Source organism: Myotis yumanensis, unplaced genomic scaffold (assembly GCF_028538775.1).
Source record: "Myotis yumanensis isolate MYYU_CA2020_CCGP unplaced genomic scaffold, mMyoYum1.0.hap1 SCAF_13, whole genome shotgun sequence".
Lineage (NCBI taxonomy): Eukaryota > Metazoa > Chordata > Mammalia > Chiroptera > Vespertilionidae > Myotis > Myotis yumanensis.
Window position 1 is genome coordinate 2,728,303 of NW_027223764.1, and position 20,215 is coordinate 2,748,517.

General features: G+C 55.3%; 1 protein-coding gene across 1 annotated transcript in view; it reads left to right on the forward strand.

Moving 5' to 3' along the window:
• Positions 1 to 20,215, forward strand: part of DOCK1 (dedicator of cytokinesis 1) — a 288,779-nt gene that overhangs the window by 91,949 nt on the left and 176,615 nt on the right. Inside the window, 2 exon segments of the mRNA XM_070432089.1 lie at positions 16,209 to 16,279; positions 18,492 to 18,598. Coding sequence (XP_070288190.1) covers positions 16,209 to 16,279; positions 18,492 to 18,598 — 178 coding nt within the window.

Sequence of the window (20,215 nt, forward strand, 5' to 3'; positions counted from 1 at the left end):
AGCCTGACCAGTGTAAGCAGGGTCCCCAGGGCTGGGGGCGCCTCCCCCGGGGAAAGCTGTTCATACGTTCACGTGCTGTGGTTCTTGTAGATCCTTTGCATGTTCTGAGTTCCTGTGGATGGAGGCCTCTTGATGGCAAATTGCATAAACCTTCAATCACATCTAAGCAGATGGAAAGATATTCCAAGTTATGGATGAGGAGACCCTTAGGCTGTCCGGTCTTTCCAATGTGATACACTCAGCGCCGTGTAATCCAGAATCCCAGCAAGTCAGTGAGGGAGGGCGACACGTTGGTTCTGAGGCCGGAGACCCAGACGATACAGGAAGCCGAGGCCTGACACTCCCTGACCTCAGGTCTGACCGTAAAGCTGGTCATCGGACTGCCTGGACCCAGCGCACTGAGCTCTGAGAGAAGGGATCATGGATTCATGGAGGTGGAGCATCCGGGGCTGGCTTCATGGGGTCCAAGGGGTAAAGCATGTCCTCTTTTTATTTTATTTTATCTTATTTTATTGATTTCAGAGAGGAAGGGAGAGGGAGAGAGAGATAGAAACAGCAATGATGAGAGAGAATCATGGATTGGCTGCCTCCTCCTCGCCCCCTACTGGGGATCCAGCCTGCAACCTGGGCCTGTGCCCTGGGAATCGAACCGTGACTCCTGGTTCATAGGTCAATGCTCATAGGGTCGGGCGCATGTCCTCACTCTTGGCTCAGCTGCTTCTCTCTGTTTGAGGGGACGGTGGCCACCGTAGTCAGAGGCTTGCAGCTTTCTTACTGCTTCTAACCCTGGGGGAGGAGAGAGCCTGTCTGTCTCTCAGACCCTCATCGACCTGCTTCCTGCAGAGGAGGCGGCAGCCCCGCAAGGAGGAGACGACGGGAGGGAGCTGCGGAGGAGCCCAGAGGCACGGGCTGGCAGCAGCTGGCAGCAGGGCTGGCGTCCTGTGTGCTCCTGTCACTGAGGCCACTGCCCGTCTGTGACTTGGTGTCGTGGGGGCCTCCTCTGTTGCGGCCCTGTCTGCCGGGCTGGTGATGGAAAAGGTACCTGAAGCCACACGTAGGCTTGGAGCTCCCGCCGGGTGCGGAGCAGCCAGGCTGAGGCCGCGGGGAGACCCGGCCTGCGTGTGCCCGGGAAGAATTTTACTGAGAAGCGTGTCGGCTGGAGCTGCCGCATTAGCCGGTGGGAGAGGCATGCTTCACGCGTGAGCGTCAGAAATCACGGCCGCTGGTACACCGAGTAGTTACCAAATTTCATGGGAACGGCCCGGCAGACCGCACGTGGAATTAGTTCTTTTTGTATATCACCGATGAGGTCATGGACTGTATGCGGAGTCGAATTTCAAAAGCACTCACATGGTTAGCCTTGGGGAGTCAGGACTGGGGCGTGGGAACGCCCACAGACTTTTTAGGATCTCCCCCAAAAGCCCCCGTATCCCCTGCTTCGGCCCGCTGCCTTCTCATTGGGTCCCAGGCCAGATCCCGGGCGTGTGCGTGGCTCGGGCTCCATTAGCGCCCTGATGGGCAGCCAGCCGAGCAGCACCGGGGCCCGTGCACTGTGAACGCAGGGCTCCATCATTCACTGGAACGATTTTTCTCCTGGGAAACCCTATCCATCCACCACGGGCGTTGAGTTCGGGACGGTGAACGGACAGAGGAAAAGGCTGTGAACGGCGTGAATTGTTCACACAGCAGGTTCCAGTCTTGCCTGTGTGACGTCTGCATGCAGTGACTGGTTCCTCGTCGGAGACGCTTTAAGAAATAGCTTCTTTTGCCTGCATTATCTTCTCTCCAGCTTAGTGGTTAAGGAAGAACAACAGTCCTAACCCTCTGTTTGGCTAAAACGTAACCAAAAAGTAAGTAATTCCTGAACATGATATTTTCATAGGATTCTGGGAATGCCATGTTGTGACATTACACATCCTGTGTGGTCGCCATTCGAGATGAAACGCAAAGGTGTTCGTCGGAGAAGTGAGGTGGCCGCCCAGCCTCTCCTTGTTTCTCTTTCAAATGCTTCGTTTCCTAGTGCGATGGGAGGAAACGCTCGCCCTCCTGCCACTGGTCAGGCCGATCGTTCTGTGACGGTTCCCGGGCAGGTCCTGACGCGCGGGTGCGTTCCCACCTGTGCATCCTCGGAGGGGGCTCTGTGCATTCCTGACCCGGCAGCCCCCTGGCTGATGGCCGGTCGACCAGCTGGTCCTTCTCCTCTCTGCGGCCGTAGTTTCCCAGGTCAGTAGAGTGGGCGGGAGGGTAGCCCACTGGTGCAGCCGCGTGGAGTTAGCTCCAGGGGGTACGATTCCCGTGCTGCAACGGCCCCTCTGTTGTCTGGTATGTCAGGTACTCACTCCAGGCTCCGCCCCTCCTGCTGCAGCCGGAGGTGCTCCCGGGACAAAGGGCAGCCGTGGGGGCAGCAAGCTGGGGTGGGCCCTGCACTGGGTTTTGGAAACACAGTGGCAAGGGGCTGCCTGGGGGTTGTGTTGGGAGGGGGGGGGACATGGACCTGGGGGCACCTGGGGACACCTTAGTCCCACGCTGGGCCCTCAGAGCAGGGGGGGGGGGGGGTGTTCTCATAACCAGATGGTTGTGTTTGACGCCTGAGAAGTGCTGTGTGCGTTCATTTTTTTTAATCTTGAAATTACATTTTTAGAAAAGGACCGGATCTCCCAGGGAGGAGCTGGGTGGCCAGGGACTGTTCCCCTGGAGTTTCTCATATGAAAACTGCAGGAGCCCTTAGGATGCTCTCTCCTGAAGCTCTTTATCAGTGCTTTTGTTTTTGTCACGGGATCACGTTTTCTCTTACATTTTAAAGGGATATTGTCTTTAATTGGAAAGTGTTTTCCTGGTGTCTGGCGTGTCCCCTCTCAGAGCTGTGTGACTGTCAGTGGAGCCTCATCTGGGGCGCAGAGGGAAGACCCCGGAGGGACTGGGGGTGATGCTGTTCCTCGCTCAGGGTGCCCCACCAGGCAGAGCGGTGGTGACAGGCAGGGGACAGCCTGCGCACGCGAAAGGCATTCCCAGGGAACCACGGCCACTCTCCGAGCGTGTCGTCACCTTCCGTGGAGGGTGGGACGGGTCCTGCTCTTTTAGTTCCTCTCTTTTCTCCATCACCGTGAGGGCGCTGGCCCCGCAGACCAGGGCAGGTTAACTCACTGTGGTCACCAGGACGTATTGAGGTCCGCAGGTGGACGGATTGTCACCCCATCCTCCCAGCCCTGCCAGGGGGTCGCAGTGAGAGAGCAAATACAGGCCTAACAGGGAGCGTCGGGGGAGGGGGGGTCGGCAGCGACTGTCTGGCTGGAGCATCGGGAGCCAGATGTGCCTGCCCCCTGCACGCCCCCTCACTGGCTCTGAGCACTTGTCAGCCCCCCCTTGCTCTTCTGTGCTCCCCCGCGTCTCTGCTCCGCCCCAAAGGGCTGCCCATTCCCGGCCACACTGTCCTTGCCTGGCTGGAGCCTTGGCTCGGGGAGGTTTCTGTCCCTGGAACGCATCCCTCTCAGGACTTGCCAGTCAGTGCGAAGCCGGGGTTCCTGTTTGTTCCCGCATCCTGCGCTTCACGCTCTTGCCCCAGAGGCCTGCCGCAAAGCCCCCACGTGCCTGATAGAGCCCCACGAGCAGGTGTGTTGGCGACTGTCACTTGCTCTTCCCGCGTGACCAGCAGATCCCAGCGCTTGGCTCTCGAGCACCTGGCCTGGCAGCCGAGGCGCTGGCACCTCCGGAACAGAGGACTGTGACATGTGACCTGGTCCAGCTGAGCACCTGCGCTGGCCTCGGGGAGGGGAAGGGCCTGGGCTGTGGGTCTGCCTCCTGCGCGCAGCCCAGCCGCTTCCTCCCCTGCCGCCTCCTGCGCGCTGGGCTGTGTGTGCCCCTGTGCCCAGGGCGGCCGCCTCTGGGCTTGGGACCGCTGACCTGCCTGCTTTGATCTGAGAAACCCTCTGGCTGTTGAAATAGGATTCCATCCTGCAGGACACCCGCCCAGTGCCCGGCTCAGGGAGGGTGGGCTTCCCGTGGACAGCTAATCAAGCGGAGAGCGATAATGGGAATTCTCTCTCATGGCTGTGATTGTGCATGATTTCCCTGTTTACTCGTAGACAAGGCTAAATGGGAGATGATTGGCGAGCTCTGTCTTCTGTTTCTCCGAAGGTGGTTTCTTAATCTTCCAAACACATCCCTGTGATACACAGAAGAAAGAAAAACCCATTAAAAGTTACTTAAAATCTCTAAGGAGCGGCTCCGTGCATTGGAGTTGTCCCTTTTTGATGTTAGGGCGCAGGAGAGGAAATACGTTACAGACGAGCATTCTCTGTGCCTTGTGTGCCTGGGGTCCAATTTCCTAGACGGTTTTCTGGCCACAGTATTGGGACGACTGGCATTTGTCACAAGTAGGATGATGAATTCCTTGATTTAAAAATTATAGGCTTTTTCCTCTTTTGCCCCCTTCCCCAATTAGAATTCATAATGTCTCTAAACCTTTCAGACCCCAGGATTTTATATTGTTCTGTCATTTGTTGACTAAAGAATATATATATATATATATATATATATATTATTATTTTTTTTTTTTTTTTCTTTCACCCATCATCTCTTGGGCATATTATGGGTGTTTCATGACTTATAACTCATCAATTCTTCATTAGGAGTGACGGCTATACATTGCAGTTAGGAAGGTGATGTATATAAAGCCATTTTTGGCTAAATGGGTATGTGCTCCACGAACTTGGGGTGAGAGGCGCCTGGGTGCTTCGCTGTAACTACCTCCGGTTTATGTGGGTGACAAGGACATCTGGCTCCGGGGCCCGCTCCCCGCGCGCTAAGGCACCCAGTCCAGGTGCGCACAGGAGACCCTCTCTCTGCCGGGCTGTCCTCATGCTGGGCAGCTCCTCTCAGAGCCGAGGCTCCCGGCACGGCCGCGCTGCCCTTGCCCCCCGGGTGCCTCCACTGCACACCTGGCTGGGAGGCGGGGCTGCCGGGTACTGTGTCCTGGGTCATACGGTGCAGGTCCTAGGAACCGGACCGGAGAAACCTCACCCCCAGGAAGGGACACCTGGCCGCCCTCCAAAATGAGGCCACCCTGCCTGGGACACCCCGAGTTTGCCTCCCAAAGTGGCCAACTCCTTTCGAAGCTAAGATGCCTCCCATTGAGGCCTGATAGCAACTTCCTCATCATTTTATGGTGCAAAGGCACCGAGCCGCGCTAGCCGGACACCTCGATGCCAGTTTGCCATGAAGTCACAGGCAGAACTGATTCCAAAGGAGCAGAGAAATGTGGCCGCATTTGGCCGTTGTCTGCTGCCAGGGCACAGGTGTAGCTGTCATTGTGATCACCCTTTTAAAGGTCACCTAAAGGGTAGAATACGTGGTTACATGGCAGCGACCGGGCAGCTCATGACTATGCACCTGGCATGTAAATTAGGAAAGTAGAAGTGCTACTGCGAGGCGGATGGGGGTGTGGCTTGGGAAACCGCTCACCAGGGCCCCTGAGCAGTGCCGGGCTGTGACCATTTCAGATCCATGTGAAATGGTGACCAAAAAGGTGTGCGAGCGATGATGGAGGCCGAGAACACGGTCAGGGGTGAATATAAGATCATTCCACGCAGTGTGAGAGGGGACCAAAACATTTCCCCGTTAACAGGGACATACGGTGATGCCAGGTAGGGAGGCACAGGGACATGAGTGAGGTATTGCAAGTAGACAGATGGCTTCTACCTATAGACATAAAAGCAGACATATGTGAAGTGGTCACAATAGGAAATGCTCTCATTGGGAGAAAGAGGGACTGTGAGACCCAGAGCCACCTCACTCGTGGGAACAAAGGTGGTTCCCTACAGCGGGTTGGGTGGGAGCGATGGAGCAAGTGATGTTTGTGGAGGGCTCCGGAATGCTCCGGAAGGTGAAGAAACAGGGTGAGGTTTGCGTGGAAGGGCCCACATTCTGCAGCTGGTACTCAGAATGCTGTCCATTAAACACCCATGTTGCTGCTGCCCCTGCGGGTGCCCTCGGCTGTCCAACAGAGCAGGGCTGCCTTCCCGGGGTGGGCACGCGGAGCTGCCCGTTAGAGTGTCCTGGGTCAGCGGTCGCCAACCGGTGGTCCGCGCACTACTGGTGGTCCGTGAGGTCCGAAAGGTCGGTGACCGCTGTCCTAGGTCACACTGTGCAGCTCCTACGAACCTGGTCTGGAAAACCCGCCCTAGGAAGGGACACCTGCCCCGCGCGGTGAGTGCCCTGGATCCACACGATACTTGCCAAAGCGATCGGAGCTTTCAGAAGACGGCTCCTATTTTCCAAGCATCACAGGAGACGTCGGCTTCTCAAGGGGATGCTGAGGAGTTCAACTAAGAAGGTCTTTGCCTTGTCAGATTTAACCTGGCAACGACCAAGCCCCAGAAATGTGTGCGGGCGCTGTCCACGGGGCGCCAGGGGCTGGAGAGGGGCAGGGCTGCTCTGTGGAGCCTCTTGGGGAGAACATTGAAGGGGGGGTTGGTTCCTGGAGCTGTTAGGATGGATCATAGTCGGGGTGTGTGTGTGGGGGGCGGGGGGTGGGAGTCTCTGAGAAATCCCGGATTTCTCCTCCCGAACCCAGTTAGCTTAACCTGCGGTAGGAGCCAGGGGCTTCTGAGTGTGAGGCACCGGGGAACTTGAGTTGACGAACTTCGTTCCCAGGTAACATCGCCCTTCTCCTCCTCCTTGTCGAGCGTGCTGGGGGCTTGGGGTTGCCGCGAAGCGTTTGCGAGGGCACGCTGATGAATTGTGAGCAGCAGCGCTGAGCTAGAAATTCACATTGTTTGGGGCTGTCTGCTTAACGTAGAACCAAAATAACTTGGGTATTAATTGGTCGTTAAGGAGATAAATGACCCTTTGGCTACCCATACAGACCTTGGGAATAAATGGGGAATCTCATGCGATTTTTCACGTCCCGTTGTGTTTGTCAAATTCCAGATCTTCCGAGATCCAGGGCCGAGTTATTTAATTTTCTCTGATGATCGGGTCGGTCCATTTTTCAAGAAATGCAATTATTTTCTGGCGGCTGCTTTTGTGTTTAATTTCAAAGTTTTCTCCAGTTGAGTCCAACTCATGCTTTACAAATGCGGAGCGAAAGCCCGCAGGTCTGCTGCTCCGTGTGTGGCGGTTACAAGAGGGATGGTACAATGAGTTCCGAATTCCATTTAACTAGATGGCCCGCCTGCCGCCGCCGGGTGCCTCAGAAGTTCCTTTATCGCGGGTCCCAGCACCCTGTGGAGTCTCCCAAACTTTGATCAATTTCACTTGCTATCGCACCATTTCCTGCCATTTCCCCCGACAGTGTCCCTGTCCTTCAGTCACTTTTGGAAGCAAGCTCTGTTTTCTGGAGCAAAAATCTCCCCCCCGCCCCCCCGCCAGATTGCAAGCAGGGATGTCGCTTCTGTGTCTGCGTTAAACACACCTGTCGGAGATTATTAAGAAATATCCACCCGATGACTGTTCATGTGCACAGTCGACGCCTCGATGTTACTTATGAATGCTGCCCTGGCTTATGTATTTCTGTGAGCTCTTGTTTCGGCTGAAGTTCATCTGTCACGTCTGTGATTGTATCTGAAAAGAGCAGAGATCATGCACTTTGCAAATCACTCCCATTGATTCGGACCGTGCCCGGGAGAGAGAACATGGCAGGTACATCTTATTCCTCTTCGTGTTCCCTGGGAAACAAAGGGGAAGCCAGGCTGGGGGAGAAGTCGCCTTAAATGAACGTAAGTTGCCTTTCCTGTGATCCTTCTGTTTAATAGGATCACACCTGGGAGGCAGGTGGGCCTGCAAGGGACTGAGCCCCAGGTCTGCCCAGGGGTCGGCGGCTGCTCCGTCCTCACTGGTCACACCTGAGAAACAGGGAGGGAAAGCCTTGCATCTGGGAGGTTTCTTCCACAGCCTACGAGCGATCTTCGGGATTTTAACATCTTTTCAGTCAGTTAGTACGTTTTGTTTAAATAAGTGAATAAATAAGTGAGTGAATGAATGAGTGAATAAGTGAGTGAATGAATAAGTGAGTGAGTGAGAGGGAATGAGTGAATGAATGAGTGAGTGAATGAGTGAGTGAGGGAATGAATGAATGAATGAGTGAGGGAATGAATGAGTGAATAAGTGGGTGAATGAATGAGTGAATGAGTGAGTGAATGAATGAATGAATGAGTGAGTGAGGGAATGAATGAGTGAATAAGTGAATGTATGAGTGAATGAATGAATAAGTGAGTGAGTGAGGGAATGAATGAGCAAGTGAGCCAATGACTGAGTAAATGAATGGATGAGTGATGAGTGAGTGAATGAATGCATCAGTGCGGGGGGGCTTCTTGCCTGTGAGTGTGGAGCAGCAGTCCGTCCTCGTCCCCAGTTCTTTCTGGAACGCCCTGCTGGGGTCGGGCAGAGGCCCTTCCCCCTTCCCCTCCAGGTGCGTGTGGTCCAGGAGGTGGGGCCAGGTGAACGCAGTGCGCCCACGCAGGGCTGCTGTGCCTCGAGGTGTCTGAGTCCATTAGGAGACAGAACCAGCGGGGCGCACATTATTTATTGGGGTGAGTTGGTTACTCGATGATGAAGTCCAGGGCACCGGACACTCAGGCCCAGTGGACACGCATCCCAGGGAAACCCTCGTTCTGCTGTTCACAGCTCCCTCCGATTGGATCCGCCCCCAGCTTATCCAGGGACCTCTCTCCTTGACAACAAGTCCCTGGACTGCGGCTGCCAATCACATCTGCAGGCCACCTCCCAGGCGCCCAGAGTAACGCTTGACCACCAGCCGGGCGCCGGGCCTGGCCTGCACAGACCGTGGCCCTCACAGCAGGTGTGGTCAGGCTTAGACCTGGGCGTGTGTGTGCATCTGAGGAGGGACTGGGGGTTTCCCGTGCAGGGGCGCCGCGGCTGCCTGGTCGGGGCTCAGTGAGTGAGTGAGGGACAGAGGGAGGGGGTGCAGGGGAGGAGGGGGCCGCCTGGCTTCCTCAGGAACCCGGAGCGGAAACACGTGCCCGGAGCATAGCTCTGGGGGCCGGCAAGGTCCTGGGGCGTGGCCAGGCTGTGGGGACCTGACTCCCTCTTGATGTTTCCCTTGCTCCCAGCATGCTCTGGGCTCCACCCTTTTCCCTCTCCCGCTGCCACCAAGGACGATGGAACCACCCAGCGTGGGGTCCTTCATTGCTCATTCTACATGTCCGTCTGTCGGCCTTTCTCAGATGCCAGGTGTGGGGACACAGTCATGGACGGACGGGTCCCTGTCCTCAGGAGACCGACCGCCTACCGTTTCCTAACCTGTGGTTGGACCCCGGCGCTCATCTGTGGGGCAGGGGGTCCCTGGCAGTCCTCAGGGCCGCGTGGTCGCGGTGGCTGGTGGGGTGTTTGCAGCAGGAACTTCTGAAAGAACATGTCTGTGGCAGATTTGGAACTTGTCCGGCTCTCGGTTGCCTTTCCTTCACGGGACGCTTCGGTGCCCTGTGCCAGGATCTGCCGCCACGAGATGGCCATTAGGTGGGAGACATCGTTCCGATTAGTAAACAAACCATTTGCGTAAAGGAGTGGGAGGCAGGAGCAGCCCTGTTAGGGACTGAGCTGTGCCCCCACATTAGTATGTGGGGGTCCTCATCCCTCCCGACCTCGTGACCTGGGTCTCTGGGAGCCCCATCTGAGCTGTGCCCCCACATTGGTATATGGGGGTCCTCATCCCTCCCGACCTCGTGACCTGGGTCTCTGGGAGCCCCATCTGAGCTGTGCCCCCACATTGGTATATGGGGGTCCTTATACCCCCTGATCTCGTGACCTGGGGCCTCTGGGAGCCCCATCTGAGCTGTGCCCCCACATTTGTGTGTTGATGTCCTCATCCCCCCGACCTTCTGACCTGTGGGTGTTCAGCATCACCAGCAAACTCCCCAAACCAATGAGTTGCCTAAGCTCCATTTTGACCTCTTACCTCACTCCCTCCTCATCACCCAATTCCCCCGTGACCTCCTGCCTCCTCCTCCGGGGCTCAGGAGAACTGAGGATTCTGCACCCCCTTCCCCTCCCTCGCCGCCCCCCCCCCCCCAATCCAAGACACTAGGACAGACACCCCACCCAGGGCAGCGGGGCCCAGGCTGGCTTCTGCCTTTGCAGGTCACAGGGGTCTCTGCCTGAGGCCGAGAGGCCGAGGGTGCGCCCTGGGGAGCAGGGGCTGAGGCGCTGGCCTCGGCCGACTCTGCTGGCTGGTGCTGGGGACAGCGATGATTCTCTTCCCAACCAGCTTTGCTCCTGGAGGAGGAGAGGCCGTCTGACCCGTGGAAAATGCAGAAAATGCTAATCTCCCCCCCCCCGCCCGCCCCCCCAAGCCTTCGTTAGGTCTGCAACATGTACAGACCGGCCCCATTGTCCACTGGGGGCATCTTTTTAGAAGTTACTCATTTCTGTGTTCGTTTATACGTCCTCTGCCCTGCACAGGCCTCTACAGAGAAATGTGAGGGCGTGCTTAGGGGTGGGGTTTGGGACAGTGGCCCGGGTTCGGGACACGGAGATGGGGGCGGGGCTCTCCTCCCTGCTGTCTGTGGATGGCACCCCAACTGCCTTCATTACGGCCTTGGTGTTGACTTGACAAGCTCGGGGAGCGGGAGCCCTCCCCGTGGCCAGGCGGGGAGGGGGGGGGGGTGTCATCACACTCATCTCCTTTTAGAGATGTGCGAGGCGCCGTTTCCAGGGCATTGGTCGTCGCCGCTGGAAACCATTGTGTGGTCAGTCACTCCTCCTGCAGCTCCCGGGGCAGACGGTGCCTCTGAGTCGGGAAGCAAAGAGCAGTTCTGTGACTATTTTTAAGAAAAATCTTTGTGGTTGAAAGTATTAGGTATGTCCCCCTTCCCCCTCCTCTTAACCCCCACCCCCCAGGCCTTCGCCACCCTATCGTCCGTGTCCACGGGTGAGGCCTATGTGCACACAAGGCCTTGGTTGGTCTCTTCCCACCCACCCTCCCTCCCCCGCCTTCCCTCCGAGGTCTGCAGTCTGTTCCATGCTTCTAGGTCTGTGACTGTTTTAATGAAAAGTGTCATTAGCCGCCACGAGAAGAATGCTCTTTATCACCCCAATTAATGGAATGTTTTGTGGTGACATGTACATAACCTACCATGCATCATTTTCACTGTTTTTTAAATGAACATTTAGTGCATTCAGTGTCCTGCCCCTGTCACCACTCTATCCATTTCCATCGCCTGTTCCTCAGGGTCAGCCCCCTCCCTCCCGCCCCCGCCCCCGCCAGCCTGGCCACCCCTGAGCCATGGACACGTCATTTCAATGATGTCACGCAATGTGTGGTGTCTGTGTCTGGCTTCTGTTCCGTGGCATGTTTTCGAGGTTCAGCCACGTAGTGGAGGTGCCGGTACTTGGGTTTGATGGGGCATCGCATTCCATCGCCCGTTTTTCGCGCCCTCCATTCCTCCGCCTTGGACAGCGGGTGGGACCCCCCTGGGGCTGTGGGAATAGCACTGCTGGGGACATTCTCGTTCCTGTTTTGGTTGGGACACGTGTTTTCAGCTCCTTTGGTTCAGACCCAGGGTGGAGCGGCTGGTCATGTTTGTATTGTACGAAGCTCCTTGTTGGAAAGGGACCGGCAGCGAAAGCAAACACTTGCGGTGGAGGACCTGGTGGGAGGACCTGATGGGAGGATCTGGTGGGAGGACCTGCCTGGGGTCTGGGACCAGGGCAGGAGCTTCCAGAGCTGCCCTCAAAACAGACACAATCTGGGCGGCTTCAACCAGCAGGCACCGCCCCCTCGGGCACCTGTGGGGTCGGCAGGGTGTGCTCCCTCCGAGGACTCGGGGGGCCTTCTCTGTCTCCCAGCCCGGGGGCTGCTGACTTCCCCACCCACCCACCCACCTGCCTTCACAGGCGCCCCTCCTGCCGGCGCCTCTGCGCCCAGCCCCCTGCTCCCCCGTGGGAGACACTGCCCTGGGGGGAGGCCCCTCACCTCGTGCACCCTCATCTGAATTTGATTTCATCTGCAGCGACTCTGTTTCCCTATAGTTCCCGTTCCCGGGGGCCGGGGTGGGACTCAGACATGTTTAGGGGGTGCATGCGGCCTGCGGTCGGTACGGGAGTGGGATGGGGATGCCGGGGTCCCAGCCGGCCGGGCCCCTCTTTGCTTTCGCAGTTTCCTCTCCCCAAAGGGCCTCTCCACACCCTGACCAGCAGCTCTCGGTTTGTCTGAGGTGGGTGGGCGGCGGGAGGCGGCGTGCTAGTGACAGGCAGGTGGCTGTGGGCTTCCTCCTGCTGCCTCCCTCCCCCAGAGGCCCCCCCTGCCCTTGCTGTTCCTCACAGGCGGCGGGAAACCCTTCAGACGGGGAGTGACACGCAGGCGTGGCCTGGCCTGGGCTCCCGTCCTGTGTCACCGCTTCCCTGCTGCTCGGGGTCTCGGGAAGCCTGTGGTGGGGACCACGGCCCCCTCCGCTGACGCCTGCATTTCCACGGGAGTTTGCTTTCACTTCCAGTGTCTTCGCAGCCAGAACCTTTATAAACACACAGGTGACCCAGCCGTCCCACTCCCGGGTCTGAACCAAAAGAACCGAACACACACGTCCGACCAGGGTGCTGTGGAAAACCGCCCCGATCCAGAACCCGCGCCGCCTCCCCCTGGGCCGTCTGGAGAGGTGGCCAGTGTCTGCCCATGTGGAGGCCGCGGAGGCCTCTCGGCCCGTCCTGGCTCTCCCAAGGCGGTGCCTGCATCTCCCAGCGACGGAGCACTTCCATCTGAGCGGAGGATGGAGGGTGGCGGGTCCTATATGTTTTAGCTAAAACCTCCAAGTGGAATCCTTTTAACGTGCGTTTTCCCGAGAAATATGTAAATTAATAATTGCTTCATACATTATTCAAGGAAAACTTATTTTGTATCATCGATAGCTCTTGTAATCTTATATAAAGATATGCTAATGGATTTAATTAAAATAATTATACTGAATAATCTAGCCTGAACATTACCCGAAAATAGTGTCTATTAATCATCATCAGTGGTAATATTTTTAGCCAGAGAGACACTTACACCATTAAACCGCTACTATATGGAAAGTGCATTTTATTTTTTATTTTGGTTTACGGTTTGGATTAAGTTGGCACTCTCCTGAGATGCATGACAATTAAATTTGCTTAGAAAAGAGTATAAAGTTTATTTAATTTCTTTAATGTGAACTATGCCAGCAATTAGAAAAATGTTCGCATTTTCTGCTTTCTTTTTTTTTTTCTTTATTATTTTTTTTTAATTTTCACCTGAGGATATTTTTCCATTGATTTTTAGAGAGAGGGAAAGACAGAGAGAAGCATCGATGTGAGAGAAACACATCGATGGGTTGCCTCCTGCTCGCGCCCTGACCAGGGCCTGGGCCTGGGAGGAGCCTGCAACCAAAGAATGTGCCCTTGACCAGAATCGAACCCGGGACCCTTTGGTCCACGGTCGATGCTCTGTCCACGGAGCCAAACTGGCTAGGGCTCCTTTACTGAATTTTAAACAGAGAGGAGGGGAGAGGGATAGAGAGACAGAAACATCAGTGACAGAGAAACATAATCTGTTGGCCGCCTCCTGCATGCCCCCCACTGGGGGACAAACCCATAACCCCCCATTCAAAAGAATATCACATTCTGAGTAAGATTTTATTAAATAAAGAACTGGTTTACAAAAAAATAGGAAAAATAAGACAAAAACAGGGGGAAAGTAGCTCTCATTTACTGTCTGTTCCCATTATCCCGACTCCTTCCTGACGTGCGGTTTGCCGAATGATTTGCCGAATATTTCATCACTGGGGCCTTTGTAAGCGAGAGGCTTCACTGAGTGGAGGTCCTTAGGGAGCCCTGCGTGCTGCTGTCTCGTTGGTATCAGCACATCCCCCCTTGTCCGCGGGGCGCTCTCCTGTCCACCTCGGGAAGCGACCGAAAGGGAGGGAAGCCACAGGCTCCCCAGAGCAAACGGGGCCTCGGATCCCCAACCTGAGATTCTGGACGAACAGCCCTGTGGCCCGTGGGCGACGGAGCTGAAACGGGCTTTGTGGGAAGGTCAGCCTGTGGGGGGCGGGGGGACACGTCTGTCCCCCTCCGTGTCCCGGCTGCTCCTCCAGCTGAGGGGACCCAGCTCCCGGGAGCCGAGGACGCGGACGCCTGAAAGGAAGGGGTGGGGGTGTCTCTTGAGAATCAAGAGGTGACTCTGAAGGCATCTCAGTGCCTGGGCCTCACGCAGGTTCTGAGGTGCCCGGGGCCCTGGGCAGGGATCCCCCTGTTGGTTGTGGGCGCCGACCTGACACCGGGTGGGAAGTCGGCCTCTCTGGTTAACACGGCGCCCGGCGGCCTCGGGCAGAAGGAGCGGCCGGCTCGTTTGTCGCTGTCTGCTTGGTCCTGTGCCGGGATCGATCGGGTTGCTGCCGGCAGGGACGCTCTGCGGGTTCAGGATAAAATGCAGGACGCGGGGTGCTCCCCGCCCTCGGGGCCCTCACGCACTCACGGAGCCGCTCTGGGGTCCGAGCAGCCACCCGTGCAAACGCTCGTTATTAAAAGTCACGGCAAGTAATTTTTAGTTTTTCAAAGCAACTTCAAGGTCGTCGAAGCAAGACTGTTTGAAACCAGAAGGAAGTGTGTCCATTTCGTGCTCTCTTCAGAAGCTGCGCCCCGAAGGAGGGATTGTGTTCACACTTGGCTCTTGCTCTTGGGAAGCAGGGCCAGCGATCGCCGAAGTAAAGGGCGTTGCGTGCTCTGTGTTTGGATCGCCCTCCTGTTCTGTTTTCAGTTTGTTTCTGAGCTTTAATGCCACCGGGCGGTGTTTGTCCTGCGTGCTGTCTTCCTCCGCTTCATTCAGGGACGGGGAGCCCGGCCTGGTGTGGGGGTCACCGAGAGTGACAGCTCGGGCCGGGTCGTCCGGTCAGGACACTTACAATCGGGCACTTTTCCCAACCGGATAGAGACCTGGAGGCTGAGGCTCTGGCTGCCCACAGACCTACCTTTAACTCCGGCTCAGCTCAGTCCTGGCTGTGTGATCAGGGCAAAGTAATTGATGGAGGTTTCCTTACCTCCCAACACCGCTCACTTCCTGTAGGAGGCCTGAGGGGATTAAAGATACATTGTACCAGGGTCCTGGCATAGGGCATCGCAACATTATTACCACCACTCTATTGTTTCTGCAAGTGTAGGTTTTCTAGAAGATACATCATAGCAATATAGGGGTAAAATTACTACAGGAAAAAAATGGTTCCTACTTCAGGGCAGCCCGGATATCAGAGGCCCGGATGTAAGGGCTGTAGGATATCAGAGGCACAGATGTAAGAGCTGTAGGATATCAGAGGCCCGGATGTAAGGGCTGTACGGACATCAGAGGCCCGGATGTAAGGGCTGTACGGACATCAGAGGCCCGGATGTAAGGGCTGTACGGACATCAGAGGCCCGGATGTAAGGGCTGTACGGACATCAGAGGCCCGGATGTAAGGGCTGTACGGACATCAGAGGCGCGGATGTAAGGGCTGTACGGATATCAGAGACGCGGATGTAAGGGCTGTACGGACATCAGAGGCGCGGATGTAAGGGCTGTACGGACATCAGAGGCGCGGATGTAAGGGCTGTACGGATATCAGAGGCGCGGATATAAGGGCTGTACGGACATCAGAGGCCCGGATGTAAGGGCTGTACGGACATCAGAGGCCCGGATGTAAGGGCTGTACGGGTATCAGAGGCCCGGATGTAAGGGCTGTACGGGTATCAGAGGCCCGGATGTAAGGGCTGCACGGATGTAAGGGCTGTACGGATATCAGAGACGCGGATATAAGGGCTGTACGGATATCAGAGGCCCGGATGTAAGGGCTGTACGGATATGGGAAGACAGTTTTGCAGTGGGGCAAACACAGTCGTTTTAATTGCTGAACACGAGAGCGTGCAGGGATCGGACGGGCGAGGGTGCTGCTGAGGGCACAGGCCTTCCCGTGTGGCCGCCGTGCCAGGCTGAGGAGGAAAGCGCAGTGCGGGGGTTGGTCAGCGGGCAGTAAGTGTGGGCCTCTGTTGATATTGCTGTCAGCGTTCTGTGTTGAGGTTGCAGCAGATCGCCGGTGTGTGGGTCAGCGGTTTTTTTCTTTGCTCTCTCTTCATCAGCCATCAGCCGCTCACCTAGCGCGCGCTCGTCCTCTTCGCGGTCTGCGTGTGGTTCCGCACAGTAATTATAAATCTGTGTTAATATTTGCCCAACAACACGAGGCTCAGCAGTCTCCTTTGGTCTTGGTTTGCAGGGGGCAGCGCTGAAGTACCTGCCAACAATCGTCAACGACGTGAAATTGGTGTTTGATCCCAAAGAGCTCAGGTAAGGAAGCTCGGGGCCCGCAGGACATCCAGCCCCGCCCCCCCCCGCCCCCCTCGCCCCCCTCGCCCGCCCCCGGGCCGTCTCAGTGTGTGCGGTCCACGGGACGCACACCTTCTCGGCTGATTAAAAACGAAGAAGACATTGAAGACCGTGTGTGTCCTTTTTCCTGCTTAAAAACTTGATTCATGTTTGGATGAAACAAGAGATGACAGGAGAACAAATCACACTTACTGCCCCTGGACCCTTCTGGTTCTTTTGTGCTCCCCACATACACGCACCCCCAACACCCAGCACCGTGGTCACTGTCTCCCGTCGGCCCCTGCAGGTGAGACGTCCTGCTTTCCCACCGCACGGGTCATCGTCCGCGTCATCACCTCTAATGACGTTCACGGTGCGCCCCCTCCACTGGCCGTCACTTATCCGAGTACCAACAACAGACACGTCGATTGTGTGCTTCCTGCACACGCGAAAGGCTCCCACAGAGCCCTTTCCACGTGGCATTCAGTTCATCTTGACAGCAGTGGCGTGACATAGTGCTATTACCGGCCCCCTTTATGCTAAGGCGGTTGCTCATGGCGCCCTCGTTGGCCACAGAGGACAGGCCGCCAGGCTGTACTGGTGGGTGGTACACTGTGTCCAGTTTATTCTTTATTTTTTAAAAAATACATTTTTTAATTGATTTTTAGAGAGGAAGGGAAAGAGAGAGAGAAAAAATCAATGATGAGAGAGAATCATTGATCGGCTGCCTCCTACATGCCCCCTACTGGGGATCAAGTACACAACCCGGGCATGTACCTTTGACCGAAATTGAACCTGGGACCCTTCAGTCCGCAAGCCGACGCTCTGTCCAATGAGCCCAAACTGACTAGCGCTGTTCAGTTTTTAATTATTGTGAAATATGCGAGGATACAATTTTTTATAGCTTAATTGTAGCATCTGCCCTTATTTACATCATTAGCATAAACAGAAGTGAAATTACTAGGTCTTGCATGTTCTTAAAAGACTTTTAAGGGCTATCGTCCAGCTGCCCTCGAAAAGGTCATACTAAACCTGCATGTATTGGCATCTGTCTTTCTAAACTTTGCCAATACTTGGAATTATTACTGTATCAAGCTCTGACGACGTGATTGGTGAGGAGGGATCTCACAGTTTTAATTTGCCTTTCTTTGGTTACTAACAAGAACTCTTTTAACACTCCTTCAGAAGCATTTCTGGCATCTGTAAAAGTAAGTTCTTAACACCCTTGCTACGGAGATGTGATGTATGTGCTATAAAGTTCACCCGTGTTAGCGCGTTCAATTAGACAGTTTCCAGTATTTTTGCGGAGTTGTGGGACCCTCACCATAACAGGATCTTAGAACAGTTTCATTGCCCAGTAAGACCCCTGGTGCCCATTCCCAGTCATTCCCCGCTCCCACCAGCAACCGCTCAGCAGCTCTCTGCATCCATAGATGGGCCTTTTCTGGGCATTTCAGGCGCGTGGGGTCGCACCCTGTGTGGCCCGTTGTGAGCGTCTCCTTGCACTTAGCGTGATGTTTTCCAGGCACATCCATGTTGTGGGCCATGTCCGAGTCTCATTCCTGCAAGGGGAGAGTTGTAGGGGTGCAGTGTGTGCACCCTCCCGCTGCTGCCTCCCCTCCCCCCACGCCATGAGCCATGTTGCTGCCTCCCCTCCCCCCGAGCCATGAGCCATGTTGCTGCGGTTCATGCACACGGTTTTGTGTAGATAAACATTTTCCTTTCTCTTGGGCACATGCCTAGGAGTGGGAACGCTGGCTCGGAGGGTAACTTGTCCACATTTTGAAGAACTGCCAACGTGTTTTCTGAAGCGGCTGCACCGTCGTACATCCCACTAGCGTGGTCCGAGGGTTCCAGTGTCTCCACATCCCGGCCAACACTTGCTATTGCCTGTCTTTTATACCAGCGGGCGCCAACCTTTCAGACCTCACGGACCACCAGTGGTGCACGGACCACCGGTTGGCGGCCGCTGTTTTATACCATAGCCATTTCAGTGGGTGTGAAATGAAACAGTGACATTTTAAAGTATCATTTTTGGGACAAGATTTTGCCCCACATTGTATAATGGGCATTAGCCAACATTCTGGTGGCCTTTAATGACCCCTGAATGACCTTGCGTCTCCACACTGTCTCGTTGACACTCTGGACCGTTTAGCTGTTTTTCCCTAAACGCTTTTCTTTTTTCTTCTCACAGCAAAATGTTTACTGATTTCATCCTCAACGTTCCCGTGGGCTTGCTGACCATCCAGAAGCTGTACTGCTTGATCGAGATCATCCACAGTGACCTCTTCACACAGCACGGTGAGCGGAACCTGAAAACCATTAAACGGCCCCCTTAGTCGCGGTCCGTAGGCCTTGCCCCTGGATTCTCTCCTCCTCGCCGGAAGAAGTGGAGACTGCACCCAATTAAAACAGCTCCGTTACAGGACAGGAAGACGGAGCCCTTACAAGGAGGGTGGTAGTTGACATCTAGCTGAGGCCACAGATCGTGAGAAGGGAAGGCGGAGCCTCCCGGTTTGCCATTCAGGTGCGCACCGAGCCCTCGGCAATCAGCGGCATTGTCGCCCTCAGGATGCCTGATTGTCTGTCCGGGGAGGCAATCACTCGCTTCTGTGGAGAGGATTGCAAAGAAGCATCTCGGGTTTTCTTTAAATGTAGACCTAATGGTTCTGTCTTATCCTCAACTCTGCATTCTCGACGGGTTTTCTTCCAACCCTGCTCCAAGTAATAAGCATGTTAATGATTTGACCTGAGGAATACCTTCCTTTCCCCCACATTATCTCCCTACCCCTTCCGCTAATCATTTTCTTTCTTCTTGGACCGACTGAATTAATACGTTACCCTTGTCAGGCAGTTTTCTTGAAAGCGTGACCCCTTTGCATAATCCCGTCACCTTCCTCATTTGTCGGAGGCAGGCGTGAAACCTGCCGAGGGACGTTCTGGCTGAAAGACACAGCTTGGTTCTGCTCCGTGTGGCCCAGACACGGGCTGCTGCCTGCATTTTCCTGCGTCCTCACGCATGGATGAGGGGTGCCTGGGGCGCGGGGATGTTCTCGTGGAGGTCCTGGCTGGGCCGACCACCAGTGTGTGTGTGGCTCGGTCCTTTGTACCTTCTGGGTCACTGGGCCCTCTGCCTGCTCTCTTTCCTCTTATTTCCTGATTTAACTTCATAAAATGCACTGGAGCCTACACTTAGAGCTGAGCTCATGCTCAGAGGAAATGTGAAGACTTCCTCTGGTGCTCTTCTGGAGGAAAAACCGCAAGGCAAGAAGAGGACAGGCTTCTTTTAAAAAAAAGAGAGAGGAAGGGAGAGGGGGAGAGAGAGATACATCAACGATGAGAGAGAATCATTGATGGGCTGCCTCCTGCACACCCCCTACTGGGGATCGAGCCCACAACCCAGGTACGTGCCCTGACCGGGAATCAACCGTGATCTCCTGGTTGATAGTTCGATGCTCAACCACTGAGCCACACCAGCCGGGCCTTACTCTAGTTCTTTAGCCCAGCGGTCGCCAGCCGGGTCCGTGGACCGCTAGTGGTCTGTGAGGTCCGAAAGGTTGGCCACCGCTGCTTTAGCCCATAGAAATCTTGTCGGGAAAGTTGTTTATTTCTGGTGATGATGTCGCCCAGGTGCCAAGTGGTGTGTTTCTCTCTCTCTTTCTCTTCCTATTTCCGTTCTCATTCTTGCTCTACAAGTCCTTTGTCACCGACCAACGCAAAGCCTGTTTCGGAAGTATGCCCCATGCAAATAAACATTTATAGCTTTTATTAAGCATTTATAGCTTTTTATGAAGCAATAGCTTTGCTTAATAAGGAGTTACCAGGATACATAATTCTATAGGATACGTTGCATCTTTTTAAGTACCAAGTTGTATCTTTTTAACAGCAACTTGTACCCACCAACATAGTAAATGAGAT